The sequence below is a fragment of the Pleurodeles waltl genome, chromosome 5 (genome assembly GCF_031143425.1).
Source record: "Pleurodeles waltl isolate 20211129_DDA chromosome 5, aPleWal1.hap1.20221129, whole genome shotgun sequence".
NCBI lineage: Eukaryota > Metazoa > Chordata > Amphibia > Caudata > Salamandridae > Pleurodeles > Pleurodeles waltl.
This window is the reverse complement of record NC_090444.1, coordinates 288,349,756-288,370,367: the sequence shown is the minus strand read 5'-3', so window position 1 is coordinate 288,370,367 and position 20,612 is coordinate 288,349,756. Positions and strand designations below refer to the sequence as shown.

The following is a 20,612-nucleotide window of genomic DNA, read 5'->3' as shown; positions in this document are numbered from 1 at the left end:
GACATGGCACTTATACTTTTACAAATTAAGGGCTGTCAAGGCAGTACTATTTTATTTATATGAATATGTAACACCTTATTTTGCCATTACATTGATTATTTTAACAGCCCTCCACCTACAAATCTGATTAGAAATTATTTGTCTTTTGTAGAAAGATGGACCAGGACCAGGTTATTATGAAGTAAAAACGGCTGATCGAAGTTGTGCTATTTCATCTTGTTTCAAGTCAAAAGTTCCTAGATTCAAAGAGCTGCATTCAGTAAGTTTTACGAAGAAAATAAAAATACACAGTTATTGTATCATAATAATGAATGTGCTACATACAAAATTACTACTTTCAATTGCGGATGACGATATTGTCCTACACTTCCCGAATGTTCTGTTCAGGCACCTGTATTAAAGATCCCAGAGCGGCCAAGAAGTGTTTTCTTTTGCAGACACCACAATGTTTTTGTAAACCCAAATTAGTCCTTAAGCTAACCATGTTATCGGTATCCCTTGGGGGGATGGGTTCTAATATGATTTATTGGCAAGGTATGGACACATAGAGATGGAAAATCTGTGATAGCAAGTCATAGCTCTTTGCTTTTTGGGAGTTACCACTCTGCTCCCAAAATACCTTGATGTAAATGGAATTGTTTTCATAATTTGTATTATTGTGAATTTATTGTTAAAAACTACAATCACAGTAAATGTGATTATATAAGCTGATAATAATTATAATAGTAATTATGATTATATTAAGTACACCCTGTAAAATGTGTAGATTTTTAAATTACTTTATTTTTCCAGAGCTGGTTGTGAATGTTCGTGCAGCATCATGAAGAGGACTGAAACAAGCACAAGCTGTCTCTCTGATCCCCAGTGTATAGTTCATTTATGGTCAAATTTCCAACATGGAGTTACACTGACAAGCCAGCAGGACTACTCATCATGAAAAACGTTGTTAGAGGCAGCTCACGTAAGGAGCCACATTCCACTGTTAGTCATTGTGAGAAATGTGGAAAGCAACACGGTTCCCCAGATATTTTACCACAGAAAGTGCAGGAGCCTATTTACTATGAAGAGAGATTTACAGACTATTAAGTGAAAAGCTAAAGTAAGTGTCAGTGATGATGCTGACACGAGTGAGTGCATGAGTAAATGCTTAAACAGAAGACCATCATTAAATTCAAACATGTATGCTGAAGAATGTATGTTTTGTGGAAAGATAAAATGTTACAAGGGAACATTAACACATGAGAAACTAATCAAGGCCACAGACCTTAGAGTTGACAAAAGGTTTCCAGAGTGTGCAACCATTAATTGCGATTTGAGAATCTTAGAGGTTTGTAGTAGGGACAAATGGCTGCAGAAGCCCATTATCATGCATCTTGTTTTAGGAACTATACAATGGTTAAAGCAAAGGAGGGAGATTATGCATTTAGCTTTCCAACCAATGATCACTACAAAAATATGAGAGATGAAGCATATGATGAACTATTTCAGTGCAACAGAACTGTGATTATTCCTAACAAAGAGGTAATACATGTGACGACTCTCATTGAAAGGATTGAAACATCATGACACACAGAGGAATGCAGGGAATAGACAAATCAACAAGAAGCATAGTAGAAGAAAATTGGACTCCAAGTTTGGTGACTACCTCCACATATTCCCAGACAACCAAGAAAAATTATTGGCACAACCTGAGAGTTTCATACTACAGGACGTGGTTAAAGAAAACCAGTGTTTGAAAAGAGAATTATCAGTTTTAGAGGTTAAGGCAACAGACGTGAACAAGATCATTGATCAAACATCATCACACATAAGAACAATAATTAAAACAAACTTGATATCAACACCATGGCCATATCATCTATCAGACATTGATAAAGATTCATCTACAGTGCCTGATTACCTTAAATGATTCCTATTAGGACTTGTGACAAGAGATCCAGAAAACACAAAACTGTTCAAAAGGGTTGTCTTACTTATTCAATCATTCAGTTAGGACATTATGGGGGTGAATCTGACCTCGGCGGTAAAATGCCCTTACCGCCGGTCATAAGACCGCCATAACACCGCCGCGGCCGCGGTCAACCGCCACGGTCATTCTGACCCACAACGGCCAAACCTCCAAAAATCCGTCCTCCACTGCAGCCCGCCACATCGGCGGGCAGCGATAAACTGGAGATGACCAAACCTCCACCGTCACCCAACAGAAATACGCCCATGCCATTACGACCCGCGAATCCACACGGCGGTCATTCAAACGCGGTATTCCATTGGCGGTACACACCGCCGCGGTCAGAATACACACACATCACCAAAACACAGCCACATTGGACAATTTGAAATACACACACCTGATACACATACACACACCACTCACACACAATCAACCAACTATAAAACACACACCCACATCACCCACAAACCCTTTCGACCAGAATTACTGAGAGAAGGAGAGAGAGACACAGCAGACAATCCATAGCAAGACACACTGAGGCACACTACACCATCACACACACCACATAGTAGCACAAAGCACCACTCACCAACACACTCCTCATCACATACACCACCCCACACCTCACCCACACCACCCCATGGCACCCCAAAGGCACCCACGCTTTTCGGACCAAGAACTCCGGGTCATGGTGGAGGAAATCCTAAGAGTGGAACCCCAGCTCTTCGGCTCGCAGGTGCAGCACACCAGTATAGCCAGGAAGGCGGAGCTATGGCAGCGGATCGTGGACAGGGTCAACGCGGTGGGACAGCATCCCAGGAATAGGGAGGACATCCGCAAAAGATGGAACGACCTACGGGGGAAGGTCCGATCGATGGTCTCCAGGCACAACATCGCGGTCCAGAAGACTGGCGGCGGACCCCCACCCACCCCTCCCGAATTTACATCGTGGGAGCAAGAGGTCTTGACCATCCTGCATCCTCAGGGCCTCGCTGGAGTAGCCGGAGGAATGGACTCTGGTAAGTCCCATCTCAACTACTATATCCCCCCCACCCCACCAGCATGCCAACCCACACCCCCACCCTCACCCCCAACCCCCCAGCACATATCCTCCCTGACAATGTCTCACCAGCACAACCCACCCATCCCAACACCAACTCCTGAATGCCAACACAAATCATGGGCACCCATCACCTATGCATGACCACTGCACTAACCCCTCCCCCCCACTAAATACCCTCACAACACCTCCCTCAAGGGAATGCATGCACTGGGGAACAAGGGCACCCATAACACGCACGCTATTGCACACACAGAAACAATAACCAAACTCTCTTACCCCATGCAGGACCCGAACGACAACACACCAGCCAGGAGGGTCCAGAAGTGTCCATCCCACCACCGGAACAGGCCCACACTGAGGATAGCAGCTCTGTCGACAGTGAACCTGATGACCAGCCCGGACCATCGGGGACCTCTGGGCAGTCGGTTCCCCTCAGGCAGCCACAGGCCACACCAGACCCGACCCCCTCTGCCGACACCAGCACAGCTCCCACCCAGCGGGCCCATGCCTCTGTCTCTAGGACAGCTCAATCAGCGGTGTGTCCGCCACTACAGGGCACCCAGGCTAACCCAACACCCCAACAACAACAGGGACCTGGGGGCAGTGGGAGCGGGCACACCGGCCAGGGGACAGAGGCCGGGGGAAACCGGGCAGCTCGGAGGGCTGCTGTGCGACAGGGGGGGGAGGAGAGGCCCAGGGAACCCACTCTCCAAGAGGCCCTCACCACCATCATGGGGGCATACCACCACTCCCAAGAAACGATGGCGACGGTACTGGCCAGGTTCACTGAGATCCAGGCACAGCAGGAAGAACGCTACATGGGGTTCAGGGAGGAGCTGAGAATCATCGGGACCGCAATGGGGACCATCGTCCTGGCCCTCCACAGGATAGAGGACGCGTTGCGGGACCATGGTGCACCACACAGGGCCCCTGTCACTAGGCCGGACCAGGAACAGCCTACCACCTCCGCCGGCGCTAGTGGACAGGAGGTCCCAACACCTCGACAGCCCCCCAGAACCCCACCTCCTGCTGAAGAACAACCACCCCGTAAGAGGAGCCTGAGACCAAAGAAAAAGACAGAGTAGGATGTCAAGACCCCCGCCAGCAGGACATACCCCCTGAACTCTTCCCACTGTCCCACATTGCCACCCTATCCAACCATGAACTGCCTATGCTCCATCCTTCCACAGGCAAAAGAACAATGCACCTGTGAGACTGAGAACTGGACTCTGCCATGGATATTCCTCCACCCCCACCCATCACCCTTAGAATCACATGTACCGATATCTAGCACTGTAAATAAATCACATTTTGAACACTAATCTGTTTTGAGTCATGCTGTCTTATTAACAAATGTATTACATATTACTGTTCAATTTCTGTTCTGTCAATTAGTCATGACAACATACCAATGTCAATACGCTGTATTTCATGGGCGAACCAAGCAGAAGTCAGGTACTGAGTCAGACAGCACTGAGAAGGGAAGGGAAAGGCAAAAATTACTGAAAAACATCTGTGGGGAACTACAGAAAGTACAGATGCAGGAGGCTAGAAGCAATTGGGAAATGGCGTGGGTGAGTCTTACCTGGGTGTCACTGGAAATACTGTTGTATCACTCTATCCCTATTGTCTGTGTCGTCCTCTGAGTCTTCCTCCTCTTCACTCTCCACAGGCTCCACGGCTTCTACAACACCACCATCTGGACCATCCTCCTGCAGGAAAGGCACCTGGCGTCGCAAAGCCAGGTTGTGAAGCATACAGCAGGCCACGATGATATGGCACACCTTCTTTGGTGAGTACATTAGGGATCCACCAGTCATATGCAGGCACCTAAACCTGGCCTTCAGGAGTCCAAAGGTTCGCTCAATCACCCTCCTAGTACGCCCATGGGCCTCATTGTAGCGTTCCTCTGCCCTTGTCCGGGGATTCCTTACTGGGGTCAGTAGCCACGGCAGGTTGGGGTAACCAGAGTCACCTATTAGCCACACACGTTGTCTCTGTAGCTGCTCCATCACATAGGGGATGCTGCTATTTCGCATCACATATGCGTCATGCACTGACCCTGGGAACTTGGCATTTACATGGGAGATGTACTGGTCAGCCAAACAGACCACCTGGACATTCATCGAATGATAATTTTTTCTGTTTCGGTACACCTGCTCATCGTCTTTTGGGGGTACCAAAGCCACATGGGTCCCATCAATGGCACCAATGATGTTGGGGATATGTCCAAGGGCATAGAAATCTCCCTTCACTGTAGGCAAGTCACCCTCCTCGGGGAAAATGATGTAGCTCCGCATGAGTTTCATCAGGGCAGACAACACTCTGCTGAGACTGAGACATTCCAGATGACATGGCCACTGTGGTCTGGAATGACCCACTGGCCAAAAAATGGAGGACTGACAAAACCTGCACCAGAGGGGGAATCCCTGTGGGTTGGCGGATGGGGGACATCAGGGCTGGCTCCAGCTGGGCACACAGTTCATGGATAGTGGCACGGTCAAGTCTGTATCGAAGTATTATATGGCGTTCTTCCATTGTCGACAGGTCCACCAGCGGTCGGTACACGCGAGGATTCCTCCTTCTCATCGCAAGTCCCAGCGGACGGTGCCTAGGAAGGACAACATGGAGCACAGAGTCAGCCAAACCACAGGTACGTACAGACAGCTTGCACAGTTAAAGAATGGCAATGGGTTGAAAGGCGTGTATGTGTGGCAATGCAAGGCCTAGGCCTGTGTGTCGCAGTCAAAATTAAGCCATGTGGGCCCTTGAAATGGCGGCTGCCTGACCTGTGAAGTGGGACAATGGGATGTGAGGTCAATGCGCTGGCGGGGCACACCGTGGCGGTAGGCGGTCGCAGACCGCGGCGCAAAGCCGCATTGGTTAACATTGAAGCCTATGGGTTTCAGGAGCCAATAACGAAGTGCGCCGGCGGTCGCGGTACGCACCGCCGCGGTACGCACCGCCGCGGACGTGACCGCCATTTTCTATCTGCTTAATCACTCGAGACCTGATCATCCACAGGAGAGGACCTATACTGCAAGTGCTGCTGTGACCTCGGTCTGGAAGATACAATGGCTGCTGCGACTGGGGAAAGGGCCCCTGCCTTCACGTCTGAAGAGTTGGAGAAGCTCGTGGATGGGGTCCTCCCCCAGTATGCGCTACTCTACGGTCCTCCAGACCAACAAGTGAGTACACCGGGTGCACATGGAATGGGCTATGCCTGTGTGGATTGGGGTGGATGTAAGTTGGTGGGGTGGGGGGCGAATGAGGAGTGCAACGCCCGACAGATGAGAGCATGTGCCATAAGGCAAAGTGGGTGGGGGGGGGCCAATTACATCTAACATGCAGGTCATTGATGATTTCCTCCTTTCCACCCTGTACATGTCTAATAGGTCAGCGCCCATCAGAAGATCGACATTTGGCGTGCCATCGCCAAGGAAGTCCGGACCTTGGGGGTCCACAACAGACGGGGCACCCACTGCCGCAAGAGGTGGGAGGACATCCGCCGCGGAACAAGGAAGACCGCAGAAACACTGCTGGGGATGGCCTCCCAACCTAGGAGGGGTGCCAGTCGCACCATGACCCCCCTGATGTCCCGGATCCTGGCGGTGGCCTACCCTGAATTGGATGGGCGCTTTAAGACATCACAGCAGACACAAGGGGGTGAGTATCAGCACATTCTCCTATCTTTCTGCGCAGTGGAGGCGTCTGGGTGGGGGAGGAGGGCTGTGGGTGACATTAGGCCAGGGCGCTTTCTGTAGTGTAGTCCTCTCCCTTAGGCATGGCCCTGTGCCCCCGGCCCCCACCTCGGTAGGGTGACAAGTACAGCCATTGAAGGTCCAGCATCTCCCATGTGCGCGTTTGACGTCTCTTGGCCTGTTGTCTTAGTCAGTAGTACTGAGTAGTGTACCCCGAATGCGCGGCTTAGTGCATTAGGCACCTGTGTCTGTCCTCTCCGCCAACGGTGTTGACATTGCATGCACTCAACCTGGTCTTCTTTTTTCTCCCCCCACCCTTTCTCTTCATCTTCTTGTGCATGTGTGCATTAGCATCATCAGGCGGAGGAGATATGGCATCGGAGCACGAGGGAGCTGCAGGACACAAGGCCCCGGTGGGCCCAGGAACAGACACCGAGGGCACCAGTGATCCGGAGGGCGAGGGGAGCACCACGACGGGGACCGCTGGTGAGAGCAGCGAAAGCGACACGTCCTCGGATGGGAGCTCCCTAGGGGTGGCGGCAACATCCGTGCCCCCCGCCTCTACAGGTACAGCCGCCACCCAGCGCACCAGCCCCGCCCTCCCAGCAGCCCCTCAGTCTTCGCTCCGTGCCGGTTCGCCCAGGAAGGCGATCGTCTCCTTCGCCCCAGGCACCTCAGCCCCTGCCCCTGTTGCCCCTGCTGCCCTCAGTGCGGAGCTCATTGACCTGGTAAGGACGCTCATTGTTGGGCAGACGACCCTTTTGAATGCCATCCAGGGTGTGCAAAGGGAGGTGCAACAGAGCAATGCGTACCTGGAGGGCATTCATTCGGGTCAGGCTGCCCATCAACGAGCGTTCACTGCTCTGGCCTCAGCACTGACGGCAGCCATTGTCCCTGTTTCCAGCCTCCCTCTTCTGACTGCCTCCAGCCTGTCTCTGTCTCCTGTTCCTCAGCCTATCCCATCCACACCATCAGACCAGCCTGCACACACCTCAACACCCAAGAGCAGCTCATCCAAACACAAGCACCACAGATCCCGCAAACACTCACCCGAGCAACACCCAGATGCAGACATGCCAACAGCCACTGCCACCCCTGTGTCCCCCTCCTCCTCGTCTCCCTCCTCCCTCCCTGTGACGTCTACACTCACACCTGCATGCACCCCAACATCAGCCAGTGCTTCCATCACCACCTCACCCTCCAGTACAGTCCACACTCGTGCAGTCACCACCCCCACTGCCATGTACACGTCCCCTGTGTCCTCTCCCACTGTGTCTGTCACCCCCTCTTCCAAGACACACAAACGCAGGCAGCCACCCACCCAACAGCCATCCACCTCACGACAGCCTACAGCACCAGCACCTTCACCCAATGACAGCACACCTGACTCTCCTACAACCACATCCTCTACCTCCACTTCCATCTCCACTTCTCCTACCCTTTACCTTGGCCCAAAAAAACTTTTCCTGGCTAACCTTAACCTCTTTCCCCCCGATGACCTCCCCCATCCATCTTCAAAGAGTCCCAAGAGCACCGCAGCCACCACCAGCCCAGCTTCGGGTGTCACTGTTGTGCCTGGGTTCTGGAGCCCACCCTTTGCCAGCAGTGACACATCGATCAGCAGCAAGGACACGTCCAGCCCCCCCCCCGGCAAGAGGACCCGCAAAAACAAGGACCGCCGTGCGAGGACCGACAGGGCTGCCCCCAAGGAGCAATGTGCGGCCACTTCACCACCCACACCATCTGGGGGAGGCAAAGGCCCGAGAGCCCCATCAAAGGAGCGGAAGGGCAGCAGGAGCGCGGAGAAGGTGGACCCCACATGCCACATCCCAGCTGGGAAGGAGGACACTAAGGAGGCCAGGAGTCCGTCCCCGAAGGGTCCAGATACGTCACGGTCCGAGGGCGACTGAGCAGGGAGTCGAGGCCAGGTCTGGCTCCCTTGACCTGCTGGATGAGCACCGCTGAACAGGGCCTGCGGTGCAGAAGAGCACCGCTGAACAGGGCCCGCGGTGCAGAAGAGCACCGCTGAACAGGGCCCCGCCGTGGAGAAGAGCACCGCTGAACAGGGCCCGCCGTGGAGAAGAGCACCGCTGAACAGGGCCCGCGGTGCAGAAGAGCACCGCTGAACAGGGCCCCGCCGTGGAGAAGAGCACCGCTGAACAGGGCCCGCCGTGGAGAAGAGCACCGCTGAACAGGGCCCGCGGTGCAGAAGAGCACCGCTGAACAGGGCCCCGCCGTGGAGAAGAGCACCGCTGAACAGGGCCCGCCGTGGAGAAGAGCACCGCTGAACAGGGCCCGCCGTGGAGAAGAGCACCGCTGAACAGGGCCCCGCCGTCTCAAGCACCGCTCCGCTGGGCACCGCCGTCTCAAGCACCGCTCCGCTGGGCCCCGCCGTCTCAAGCACCGCTCCGCTGGGCCCTTCCTCTCAAGCACCGCTCCGCTGGGCCCTTCTTCTCAAGCACCGCTCGGCCCTTCTTCTCAAGCACCGCTCCGCTGGGACCTTCTTCTCAAGCACCGCTCCGCTGGGCCCTTCCTCTCAAGCACCGCTCCGCTGGGCCCCGCCGTCTCAAGCACCGCTCCGCTGGGCCCTTCTTCTCAAGCACCGCTCCGCTGGGCCCCGCCGTCTCAAGCACCGCTCCGCTGGGCCCTTCTTCTCAAGCACCGCTCCGCTGGGCCCTTCCTCTCAAGCACCGCTCCGCTGGGCCCCGCCGTCTCAAGCACCGCTCCGCTGGGCCCTTCTTCTCAAGCACCGCTCCGCTGGGCCCCGCCGTCTCAAGCACCGCTCCGCTGGGCCCTTCTTCTCAAGCACCGCTCCGCTGGGCCCTTCCTCTCAAGCACCGCTCCGCTGGGCCCCGCCGTCTCAAGCACCGCTCCGCTGGGCCCTTCCTCTCAAGCACCGCTCCGCTGGGCCCCGCCGTCTCAAGCACCGCTCCGCTGGGCCCTTCTTCTCAAGCACCGCTCCGCTGGGCCCTTCCTCTCAAGCACCGCTCCGCTGGGCCCCGCCGTCTCAAGCACCGCTCCGCTGGGCCCTTCCTCTCAAGCACCGCTCCGCTGGGCCCTTCTTCTCAAGCACCGCTCCGCTGGGCCCTTCCTCTCAAGCACCGCTCCGCTGGGCCCCGCCGTCTCAAGCACCGCTCCGCTGGGCCCTTCCTCTCAAGCACCGCTCCGCTGGGCCCCGCCGTCTCAAGCACCGCTCCGCTGGGCCCTTCTTCTCAAGCACCGCTCCGCTGGGCCCCGCCGTCTCAAGCACCGCTCCGCTGGGCCCTTCTTCTCAAGCACCGCTCCGCTGGGCCCTTCTTCTCAAGCACCGCTCCGCTGGGCCCTTCCTCTCAAGCACCGCTCCGCTGGGCCCCGCCGTCTCAAGCACCGCTCCGCTGGGCCCTTCCTCTCAAGCACCGCTCCGCTGGGCCCCACCGTCTCAAGCACCGCTCCGCTGGGCCCTTCTTCTCAAGCACCGCTCCGCTGGGCCCCGCCGTCTCAAGCACCGCTCCGCTGGGCCCTTCTTCTCAAGCACCGCTCCGCTGGGCCCTTCCTCTCAAGCACCGCTCCGCTGGGCCCCGCCGTCTCAAGCACCGCTCCGCTGGGCCCTTCTTCTCAAGCACCGCTCCGCTGGGCCCCGCCGTCTCAAGCACCGCTCCGCTGGGCCCTTCTTCTCAAGCACCGCTCCGCTGGGCCCTTCTTCTCAAGCACCGCTCCGCTGGGCCCTTCCTCTCAAGCACCGCTCCGCTGGGCCCCGCCGTCTCAAGCACCGCTCCGCTGGGCCCCGCCGTCTCAAGCACCGCTCCGCTGGGCCCTTCTTCTCAAGCACCGCTCCGCTGGGCCCTTCCTCTCAAGCACCGCTCCGCTGGGCACCGCCGTCGCAAGCACCGTTTATGGTTCACTGTGCCCACCATGCCTCCTCCTTGACCAGTGGAGACTGTCATCCACCTGATGGACTGTGGCTTTGCACTCCCCAGGATGGTCCAGTGGGCAGCCCACCCACTGTAGAGACATTGAGAGACTGTGGCTTTGCACTCCCCAGGATGGTCCAGTGGGCAGCCCACCCACTGTAGAGACATTGAGAGACTGTGGCTTTGCACTCCCCAGGATGGTCCAGTGGGCAATCCACCCACTGCAGAGACTTGAGAGACTGTGGCTTTGCACTCCCCAGGATGGTCCAGTGGGCAGCCCACCCACTGTAGAGACATTGAGAGACTGTGGCTTTGCACTCCCCAGGATGGTCCCGTGGGCAGCCCACCCACTGTAGAGACATTGAGAGACTGTGGCTTTGCACTCCCCAGGATGGTCCCGTGGGCATGGTGGCTCCTCGTGGATCTGGCGTCGTGGACTCATGTGGCTGTGGTGCCCCCCCCTTCCTTTCCCCCTGAGGTGCCTGTAGTTTTTACATCTGATGCCCCTGCAGTGTTCTCTCCAAAGGACTCAGGTCTCCTGTGTGGGCTTTGCCCTTGTTTCTCAAGACTTTGGCCCACGGACATGCTGAAATCGTAGGTTGTGCAGGACTTGGTACTTCAGTTATACACTGATGTGTGTGTCATTAGTTTTGTTGTGGATATCTTTCATGGTTGTACGCTAATTTTCTGGAGCTTTTTGGTACATAAATATTTATTCAAAATATGATTATGTCCTAGCATTTTTCAGGGGTGTTTGGGTGGTGTCACTGTGACTTGGTGCGCTGCATTGGTGAGTACATAGTTGGGGGGGGTCGCATATGTGTGTGCCCGTAACCTTTCGTCCTCCCCCTCCCGTGTGTCGTAGGTGCAGTACTCACCGTTGTCGTCTGCGCCGGACTTCGTACTCGTGGTAGATGAGAAGGTAGACGAGAGCAGGTAGGATGTTTAATTCGGGTTCCATGCTGTCCTCCTTCCTCCTGGAGTGCGTAGTGGTGAGCGTTTTCCCGTCCGTAGTCTGTTTCCGCCGTGTTTTTATCGGCGGTGCTCCCGCCCCGGAAAAGGTGGCGGATTGGTGAGTTGGAATAGTGTGGGCGGTACATTGTCTGCCGCCTGTCTGTTGGCGGTGACCGCCGCGCTGTTTGTTTGTACCGCCGTGGCGGTCGGAGTGTTAAGGTGGCTGTCTGTGTTGGCGGTTCCCGCCAGGGTCAGAATCCCATATTTTTACCGCCAGCCTGTTGGCGGGTTGGCCGCCGCTTTAACACCGACCGCCAGGGTTAGAATCACCCCCTATATGTGCAGTCACAAATGGCCAGCAGAAACCCCTCAAGCAATTGTTACACCGCTATGCCATAAAAATCCTGACAGGCAATGTTGAAATCATTTACACTCTAAACTGACTTGGTCAGGGGATTTCATACTCACAATTAGAAGATAATGATACCTCCTTGTGTCTTCAGAAACTTACTGCTACCTTAAATGAGATAATTGTTCTTCCAGCTGACATTCAGCCTTATGATGTCACAAACTTAGCATGGGATAGCATTGATAGGCTGGAAGAGACTCTTACTGGTAAGAGAAATACTAACTGAGTCAACGGTATAGCTGTGCAACTCAAGTTGTTTGGACCACAACCTTTTAAAGCCCCTCTCCCAAGCACCGAGAAACGAAAGCAAAGAACATTGACCACCACATATACTGAAGGATTCTTCATGTATGTTTCTGGTGAACGAGTTGAACCTCAGCCATTGATGACAAGTACCAAAGTCATGCCAGAATGTGTTGCACAATTGAAGCTTGCACAAAATAAGAACAGATTCTGGGTAGTTACAAAGAAAGACGTAAGGCTCGCACAGATAATACCAAGGTGGACAGAACTTAACATCAGTAATAAAGACCTAGATAGTATATCATAGGATTCCATTGGCTACTTGCCCACCATTAATGCGCCTACAACTGAGTTGACAACTTTTTCTGAAATTTTGAAAGTCAGAGCTGACAAGGGAATCACTGCATTTTGTGAAAATGGTAGTGGTCATGGATCAAGCTCCCTACTCAAAAGCAACTGAGATCATGTGGAAGCATAAAGCAACGTACCACAGAATCATGCTTTGAATGGGCACCTTTCACACCATTTGCAATGTCATGTCCATTCTTGGAAAACACTTTCAAGATACTGGCCTTCGTGACCTTTGCATTGAAGCAGGCATGATAGCAGAAGGATCAATATAATCAGTTCTAGAGGTTCGTATGTACAATGGTGCAGTTTGAGTACACAAGTATGTGTATGAAGCTATGTTGAAACTGACTTGGTTGGAGTGTATCCCCTAGGTGCAAAAGAATTATGAAGAGAACATTCAGGTAGTCTACTCCTTCATTGAGGACGTTAATGACTTTGCAAAAGACCTATGCAAACAGAGATTAGATGACTCTTGCAGAATGCTTTAACAACACAAAAGGATGATGGACGGAGTGCTGACAATGCAAACACTCCCCCCCAGTCACAGATCTGGGTTAAATCCATCGTTCTTTTGCTCACCATGCCACCCCAGTTTGGACCCAGCCATATGCAAATCAGTCTTGACCCTGTTCCTCATGGGAACAGTCCAGCCCGAACTGCCAGGCCAGGTCCTCCCTGGATCGGAAACAAGCATCCTGGGACCAGTTTCGGGGTTTCACCCCTCATCAGCCAGGCTAGCTTGATTCCAGTGGCACAGTGAGCAAGGGACCCACGTCTGGGCATACCCTTCCCACTTAGGGCAACTTTAACAACACAAAAGGATGATGAACGCAGTGCTGACAATGCAAACACTCACCCCCAGTCACAGATCTGGGTTAAATCCATCGTTCTTTTGCTCACCATGCCACCCTAGTTTGGACCCAGCCATATGCAAATCAGTCTTGACCCTGTTCCTCATGGGAACAGTCCAGCCCGAACTGCCAGGCCAGGTCCTCCCTGGATCGGAAACAAGCATCCTGGGACCGGTTTCGGGGTTTCACCCCTCATCAGCCAGGCTAGCTTGGTCCCGTGCTTCCCATGCCACTGGATTCAAGCTAGCCTGGCTGATGAGGGGTGAAACCCCGAAACCGATCCCAGGATGCTTGTTTCCAGTCCAGGGAAGACCTGGCCTAGCAGTTCGGGCTGGACTGTTCCCATGGGGAACAGGGTCAAGACTGATTTGCATATGGCTGGGTCCAAACTGGAATGGCATGGGCAGCAAAAAAACGATGGATTTAGGCCCAGATCACTGTACTGGGGGTGAATGTTTGACAATGTTCAGCATTCCGTCCATCACTTGTTGTTTTTGCTTTGTCGCCCTAAGTGGGAAGGGTATGCCCAGACGTGGGTCCTGTGCTTCCCATGCCACTGGATTCAAGCTAGCCTGGCTGATGAGGGGTGAAACCCCGAAACCGGTCCCAGGATGCTTGTTTCCAGTCCAGGGAAGACCTGGCCTAGCAGTTCAGGCTGGACTGTTCCCATGGGGAACAGGGTCAAGACTGATTTGCATATGGCTGGGTCCAAACTGGAATGGCATGGGCAGCAAAAAAACGATGGATTTAGGCCCAGATCACTGTACTGGGGGTGAATGTTTGACAATGTTCAGCATTCCGTCCATCACTTGTTGTCTTTGCTTTGTCGCCCTAAGTGGGAAGGGTATGCCCAGACGTGGGTCCCGTGCTTTCCATGCCACTGGATTCAAGCTAGCCTGGCTGATGAGGGGTGAAACCCCGAAACCGGTCCCAGGATGCTTGTTTCCAGTCCAGGGAAGACCTGGCCTAGCAGTTTGGGCTGGACTGTTCCCATGGGGAACAGGGTCAAGACTGATTTGCATATGGCTGGGTCCAAACTGGAATGGCATGGGCAGCAAAAAAACGATGGATTTAGGCCCAGATCACTTTACTGGGGGTGAATGTTTGACAATGTTCAGCATTCCGTCCATCACTTGTTGTTTTTGCTTTGTCGCCCTAAGTGGGAAGGGTATGCCCAGACGTGGGTCCCGTGCTTCCCATGCCACTGGATTCAAGCTAGCCTGGCTGATGAGGGGTGAAACCCCAAAACCGGTCCCAGGATGCTTGTTTCCAGTCCAGGGAAGACCTGGCCTAGCAGTTCGGGCTGGACTGTTCCCATGGGGAACAGGGTCAAGACTGATTTGCATATGGCGGGGTCCAAACTGGAATGGCATGGGCAGCAAAAAAACGATGGATTTAGGCCCAGATCACTGTACTGGGCGTGAATGTTTGACAATGTTCAGCATTCCGTCCATCACTTGTTGTTTTTGTCTTGCAGAATGCTGCCTTTGCCGAAGTAAAAGTAGTTTTGGGATGTATTCCTGGAACATCTTTGTCATGACAATCGAGATTTTCTGCATTTTGGATGTCGTATGTGGATATTGTTGAAAATGTCTTGCTGGCTTTTCTGCGGCCTGCGCGAGAAAGAAATTGGCATTTACATCTTACTGTCATACGCTGTATGATCCCTTGGTGTTTTGTGTATGACAGGATGAACTACGCTAGATATCTTCCTGTATACTATACCAAAATTATGTTACTTGCAGTGAAACATCCGGAGATACACGACAACTTCATCAATGTATGCTTTTCAGCTCAACTGCCAGATGTTAATCAGTTTGGTCCAATTCCGGTCGATCAAGCGATAGAGGTAATATAGTCAACAAAGACACACAGACTCCAGGTAGTACGACAAGGTTCAACCTCAAGGTGGGTGCTGTGGAAAGATATTATATGATGGCTGAACACAGAAGCACCTTTTGGGTCAGATAAGGGAAATGGTTCATAACAACAGATCAGATCTTACTTACGCAGACCTACATAAGCCATGAATTGAAAAAGACGAAGACATTGTTAGGAGAGCTGTTAGTCTGGTTCAAAGCTGGATAAACCAATTTGTTGGGCCACATGATCTCATTAGTCTCTCCACAGCAAAAAAGACATCTCATGACATAGTATCTGACCTTAATGAAGGAGCATGAAATAGGCGAGCAGTGCTATACAGACTTCAAACTTGAGGGACTTGAGAATAATCCACCTATTAAGAGGTTTCATGACCCAATGAAAATGAGCAAACTAAAAACCTTTACTAACATGTCCAAGAAGAAGGCAGTGAACAGCAAAGGCAGGACAATCATCAAGAAAGTGGACAAAGCGCTATTTGTTCGAATCATTGTGACAGCACAGAATTGGAACCTTCAAATGGTGGATGTACTCTCTCATCCCTTAGAACCTTTAGCGTGGGCCTTAGCAACTCCAGAAGGTCTGTTGCAAAAGGCAAAAAAGCTGTTTTAGCCACATACCTGCAGAAAAATGCTAGCCCTGCTGAGGAAATACGTGGAAATTCAGCCACACTGATTGATGGTATGGTTCTTGTTCAGAGAATAAAAGGAGAGGAATCAAACTTTGGAGAGGTTGCTATGACTATCTTGTCCATGGCTTTGCAGGAAGGAAATAGAAGTGAAAGAATCGATGTTGTGTTTGATACGTACAATGAGATGTCTATTAAGAACAGTGAAAGGGCAATCAGAGGGGAAGAACTCGGGCACCAGTTACAGAGCATCTCACCTTTCTAGTCTGTCAGACAGTGGAGAAAATTCCTAAGCCACGTAAGGAATAAAACCACTCTCACTGCATTTCTTGTTAACTAATGGAAGAAACCAGAATATTTTGTAAAACTTGAGAATAAAACACTGTTCGCGAACTGTGAAGATAAATGCTACAAAATCACATCTGAAGTGAGCCACGAAGTGCCTGATCTCAACAGTACACACAAAGAAGCAGATGGTTGTTTGTTGCTGCAAGCTGCAAACGCTGCTAATGAGGGTTATGAGGCAGTAATGATGAGCTCAGATTACGCCAATGTGTTTATTACGTGCTTGGGATTGCATGACAGAATCATGGCTAAATTGTTTCTGAAATGTGGCACTAAAATACTCATATGAGTCTTTGACATTGGGAAAATAGCTTCAGCTTTTAGTGAAAATGTTTATCGAGCTATGATAGGTCTCCATACGTTTACCGGATGTGACACAGAAATCAAATTTATGGGAAAACGAAAAGTAAGTGCATTCAAACTCCGGTCTGCCAACAGACATACACAGGAAAAATGTGCGCTCCTCTGTGATCAATGGGATCTTTCTGAAGAACTAATGGACAAATTGGAGCAATTCTCATGATTGCTGTATGCACCAAACTCTTTAGTTCATCACACAAGTTACTTGACATATCACCTATTGTGTGCTAACAAGGGTGAGATAGACAGTCAACAACTTCCACCTTGCAGGCACTGTCTGAAGAAACATGCCGAACATGCAAATTATCAAGCTGCTATACGCAAGAGATGTCTTCTGAATGATCCACAGACACCTAGTTCAATTGGGAGATGGTGGAAGTTGGAAAAACACAAGGGAGCAGAGCAATTGGTAGTGGACTGGATTGAGGGGCAGTCAGCACCTCAGGCTATGTTAGATCTACTAGCTTGCAACTGCATTAGGAGCTGCAAACTGATAACATGTGTCTGCTGTCTAAATTACCTCAAGTGTACTGATATGTGCAGAGTTCTGTGAAAATCAAACAGACGCAGAGAATGATGACATCTATTCAGAAGAAGGAGATGAGGACGAATGTGAATGATAAAATTGTGTTTATGTTCAAGATTGACATACATTGCTTATGTAAGATGTGAGAACCATTATTATTTGAAATTGTAAGTGAAAATTATGCATATAATCTATAATAATATATGAGAAATACAATAAAGTTTTATTGTTATTATTTTAAGGACTATATTATTATTACAATTAATAATCATAATTATTTTTACATGATATTGAATGTAACCAATCTGGTGGAATTAGATTTACTTTCCCACATATTATGATGAGTTTGTATGCTTTATCAAAAATATGAAAACCATTTATTTTTTTTCGACTATGGTTGTTAATCCAATAATATCAGACAAAAGGCAAAGAGTGATGACTTGCTATCACATATTTTCCTTCTCAAAGCATCCATACCTTGCAAAAAAAATAATGTTAGAACCCATCTCCCAAGCGGTACCAATGGCCTAAATTTGGGGTCTTTGCTCATAGCCTAAATGGGGTAATTACGTTCAAAAAGGCCATTTGAACATACAGAGTTGCTCTTTAATTGTGCCCCAATACCCAGCTTCCCACCCCACTTTTCCTGTTTAATATTGTTTCTTCTCATGACATGGGGGGCGCATATACTTATAAGACCATATTTCTTTTACATTTTTAAATCAGACTTCGGTCCTGATTTAGATCTCGGCGGATGGGATACTCCATCACAAACATGATGGATATCCCACGCGCCATATTAGAAGTGCATTATATCCTATGGCACTAGTAATACAGTGAACAGAATACCCATGACATTTGCCATGGAGTATCCCACCCGCCAGGATATAATTCAGGCCCTTATAAATGCTTTCTTTGAAGCATCAGAGGAGATGCCCAAAGTCAAGGTTCAGCTCTATGGCCTTCTGTAATAATCCCCGAACCTGACCAAGTGTGGATATTGACTTGGGTATTCTCGATACGCTTCTTTGCAAGTAAAGTAGATTTGGATGTACTCAAACTCATCCTTCGAGGTTATCTTCAGATTTAGATTACATTCCTGCAATCTTGAAAGGTCGTGCATCGATTCCATGATGGTGTCATAGTTATTCTTTATATAGAGGTGTCATAGGGGCTTCACAAGCTTTCCTGATTTTCAGTTTAGCATTTTGGTGAATAATGTAAGAGTTACAATTATTCTGAGCATTTGAAAGGATTCCTTCCCTATTATAAATTCTTGCATCATTTCAAGCGCTCTAACAACCAATTGCATCGCTGGTAGATGGTGAGTGAATGGTGTGTTCAATGGGGAGCACCCACCTTCCAGTGATGGAGCTGGTGATCACCAAAAAGGGTGAGCTCAGTGTGTTATTTTATGGCATTTGTCAGCGATTACTGCTTTTAACTGAGAAGTTCGGGTTTACAGTAGCACTGGAGTAAAGCCTTTTCTGACCTTTGCCGGGATCCACTGAAGCTTTGACATGGGTTTGCTATCACTGTATATGTGCACAGCCACACCACATGATATTCAATGTGGAATGACTACATGGGGCAAACCATGTGTGTAGAATTTCATGAATGAGTTTCGTTGCACTTTAAAGTAGACATTGTTCCCATTTTTTACTCACCGCAAGTTTAGGGTTGTTTTTTAAGACATTCAGGTGGGGCGAGTTTGTATTGGCTGACAGAGAAGAGAACCTTACTAAGCTAAGAATGTTTTTATTCAAAGGTTGGCTGAGCAAAATATACAAGTATTTCAACTGTGTGTGTGTTTTTTGGGTGACTAAGCTGTCATGTTAAGACATTATTAAAATAGAAACAATTGCCTTCCTGGGTGTTTTTTAAGATCCCCTTAGAACAAAAACGTTGTTTTAATTATGCACAAACGTAATCGATTGCTGCCTTCATTTGTCAAGATCATTATTATTTAACTTCTAGGTATGGTATTGTTTTTCTGTTTTCAGAAAACGCCTGGACCAGGAACATACGAACCAACAAGATTTCTACCAAAACAACCACCCACGATTGCTAAAATGGGACGTGTACACAGCCTTTTTTTCCGAACTTCTGTCGAGTCATAAATAGCTAAGGTTTAGAGAGTTGGATAAATTAGTCAATAATGAAATTTTTTCAAATGTTTTACTTTTAATATGATTAACAGTTCATTCAAAAATGCATTTGGATTGCTACGTGAAATTTGAGCTATGTGTTGATATTGTTTAATATAAAGCCCATTAGGAAAAATGTTAAGGAAAAAAACAAGCAGGCAGGCGTTGCTTATTGGGAGAAACAAAATGTTTAATAAATGCAACTGTTTTGCTATTAAAAGATTAATTACCTTCTTTTTTCCTAGACAACACGGAGTTCTAATGGGACCAGAAAAGGTTTCTGTTTTTTTCGACATCAGGTAGCACCTGTGAATGACATGTTTCAGAATTGTCCTATTTTACTGGAGTACGATGGGCCTGACTGTCATCACCAAATGCAACCTCCCTGAACAACTACGGACCAACTGAAAGATTTCAGGTGCTGCACACATATTGAATGATACCTGTGATGCAACAACCAAGTTCATTACGGCAATTCCCCGTCCGTCCCCACTTCCTGATCTTCTCTTTGCTGTTGCTGGCAACTAGTCTGCACCGCCTCGTTAGCTTCTGGTTCGCCTAAGGGAGGGAATCTCCATGAGTGGCAGAGCTCCACAGGCACGTAACGTAATCGCACATTTCAGGAGTGAGCCATTCATCTATGAATGTTTCTGTTCATTCAGAGTGAGATGCATGCCAGGAGTATAGGACTGGAAAAACGTAACACGTCTCCCTTCAGGTTGAAAGAGTTTGCTCATCACAGAGTTTGAGGTTTCCCAACTTCCTCTCGCAGGAAATGTTTTCCACTTGCATAGTGTTGGAAATATGGTTTGGAGGGTCCCCGGATAATCAAACGTTACTGGGCCTCAATGAAAACACCCGGAAACGCAGCTTCTGGTGTTGTGACGTCCCAATAGTGCAGGCCCTCCCTTAACTGACAACCGAGCTATTTACTCTCAGGAGTAGCAAAGCAGAGCAGCCAAAGGCCTACTCGGGGTAGTGACGTGTGTTGTACTCACAGACCTCAGAAAAATAACAAATAATACTTAATCAATGTCATATTAGTGTTTATTCAATAAAAAAACACTTTAAGACAGGCAAAGTAAATGCTGTACAAACAATTCATTACAAATGTATACAAGATGTCAGGTAAAATAAGGGAACTCCTTCCAAATGGCCTCACAAACGACGTAGGGGACACAGTATGGAAAGGTGACTAAGGTCTAATAACCCCCTAAAGGTAGACTAGACCACATAGGTATCAGTCACTTTTCAGTGTTTGCATACCAGAAGACCCTAATTCCTGGAACTACAGTGCCCCCATTTATGCTGA

At 50.0% G+C, this 20,612-nt stretch overlaps 1 protein-coding gene across 2 annotated transcripts in view; it reads left to right on the top strand.

Moving 5' to 3' along the window:
- Positions 1-19,520, top strand: part of STPG4 (sperm-tail PG-rich repeat containing 4) — a 353,110-nt gene extending 333,590 nt beyond the window's left edge. The window contains exons 6-7 of one of the 2 annotated variants that reach the window (XM_069234031.1): positions 152-259; positions 19,157-19,520. In XM_069234031.1, the coding sequence (XP_069090132.1) occupies positions 152-259; positions 19,157-19,273 (225 nt within the window). In that variant the 3' untranslated portion in view covers positions 19,274-19,520. The remainder of the gene's footprint in view (positions 1-151; positions 260-19,156) is intronic. The other variant, XM_069234032.1, reaches the window with a different exon arrangement.
- The last annotated feature ends 1,092 nt before the right edge of the window (positions 19,521-20,612 follow it).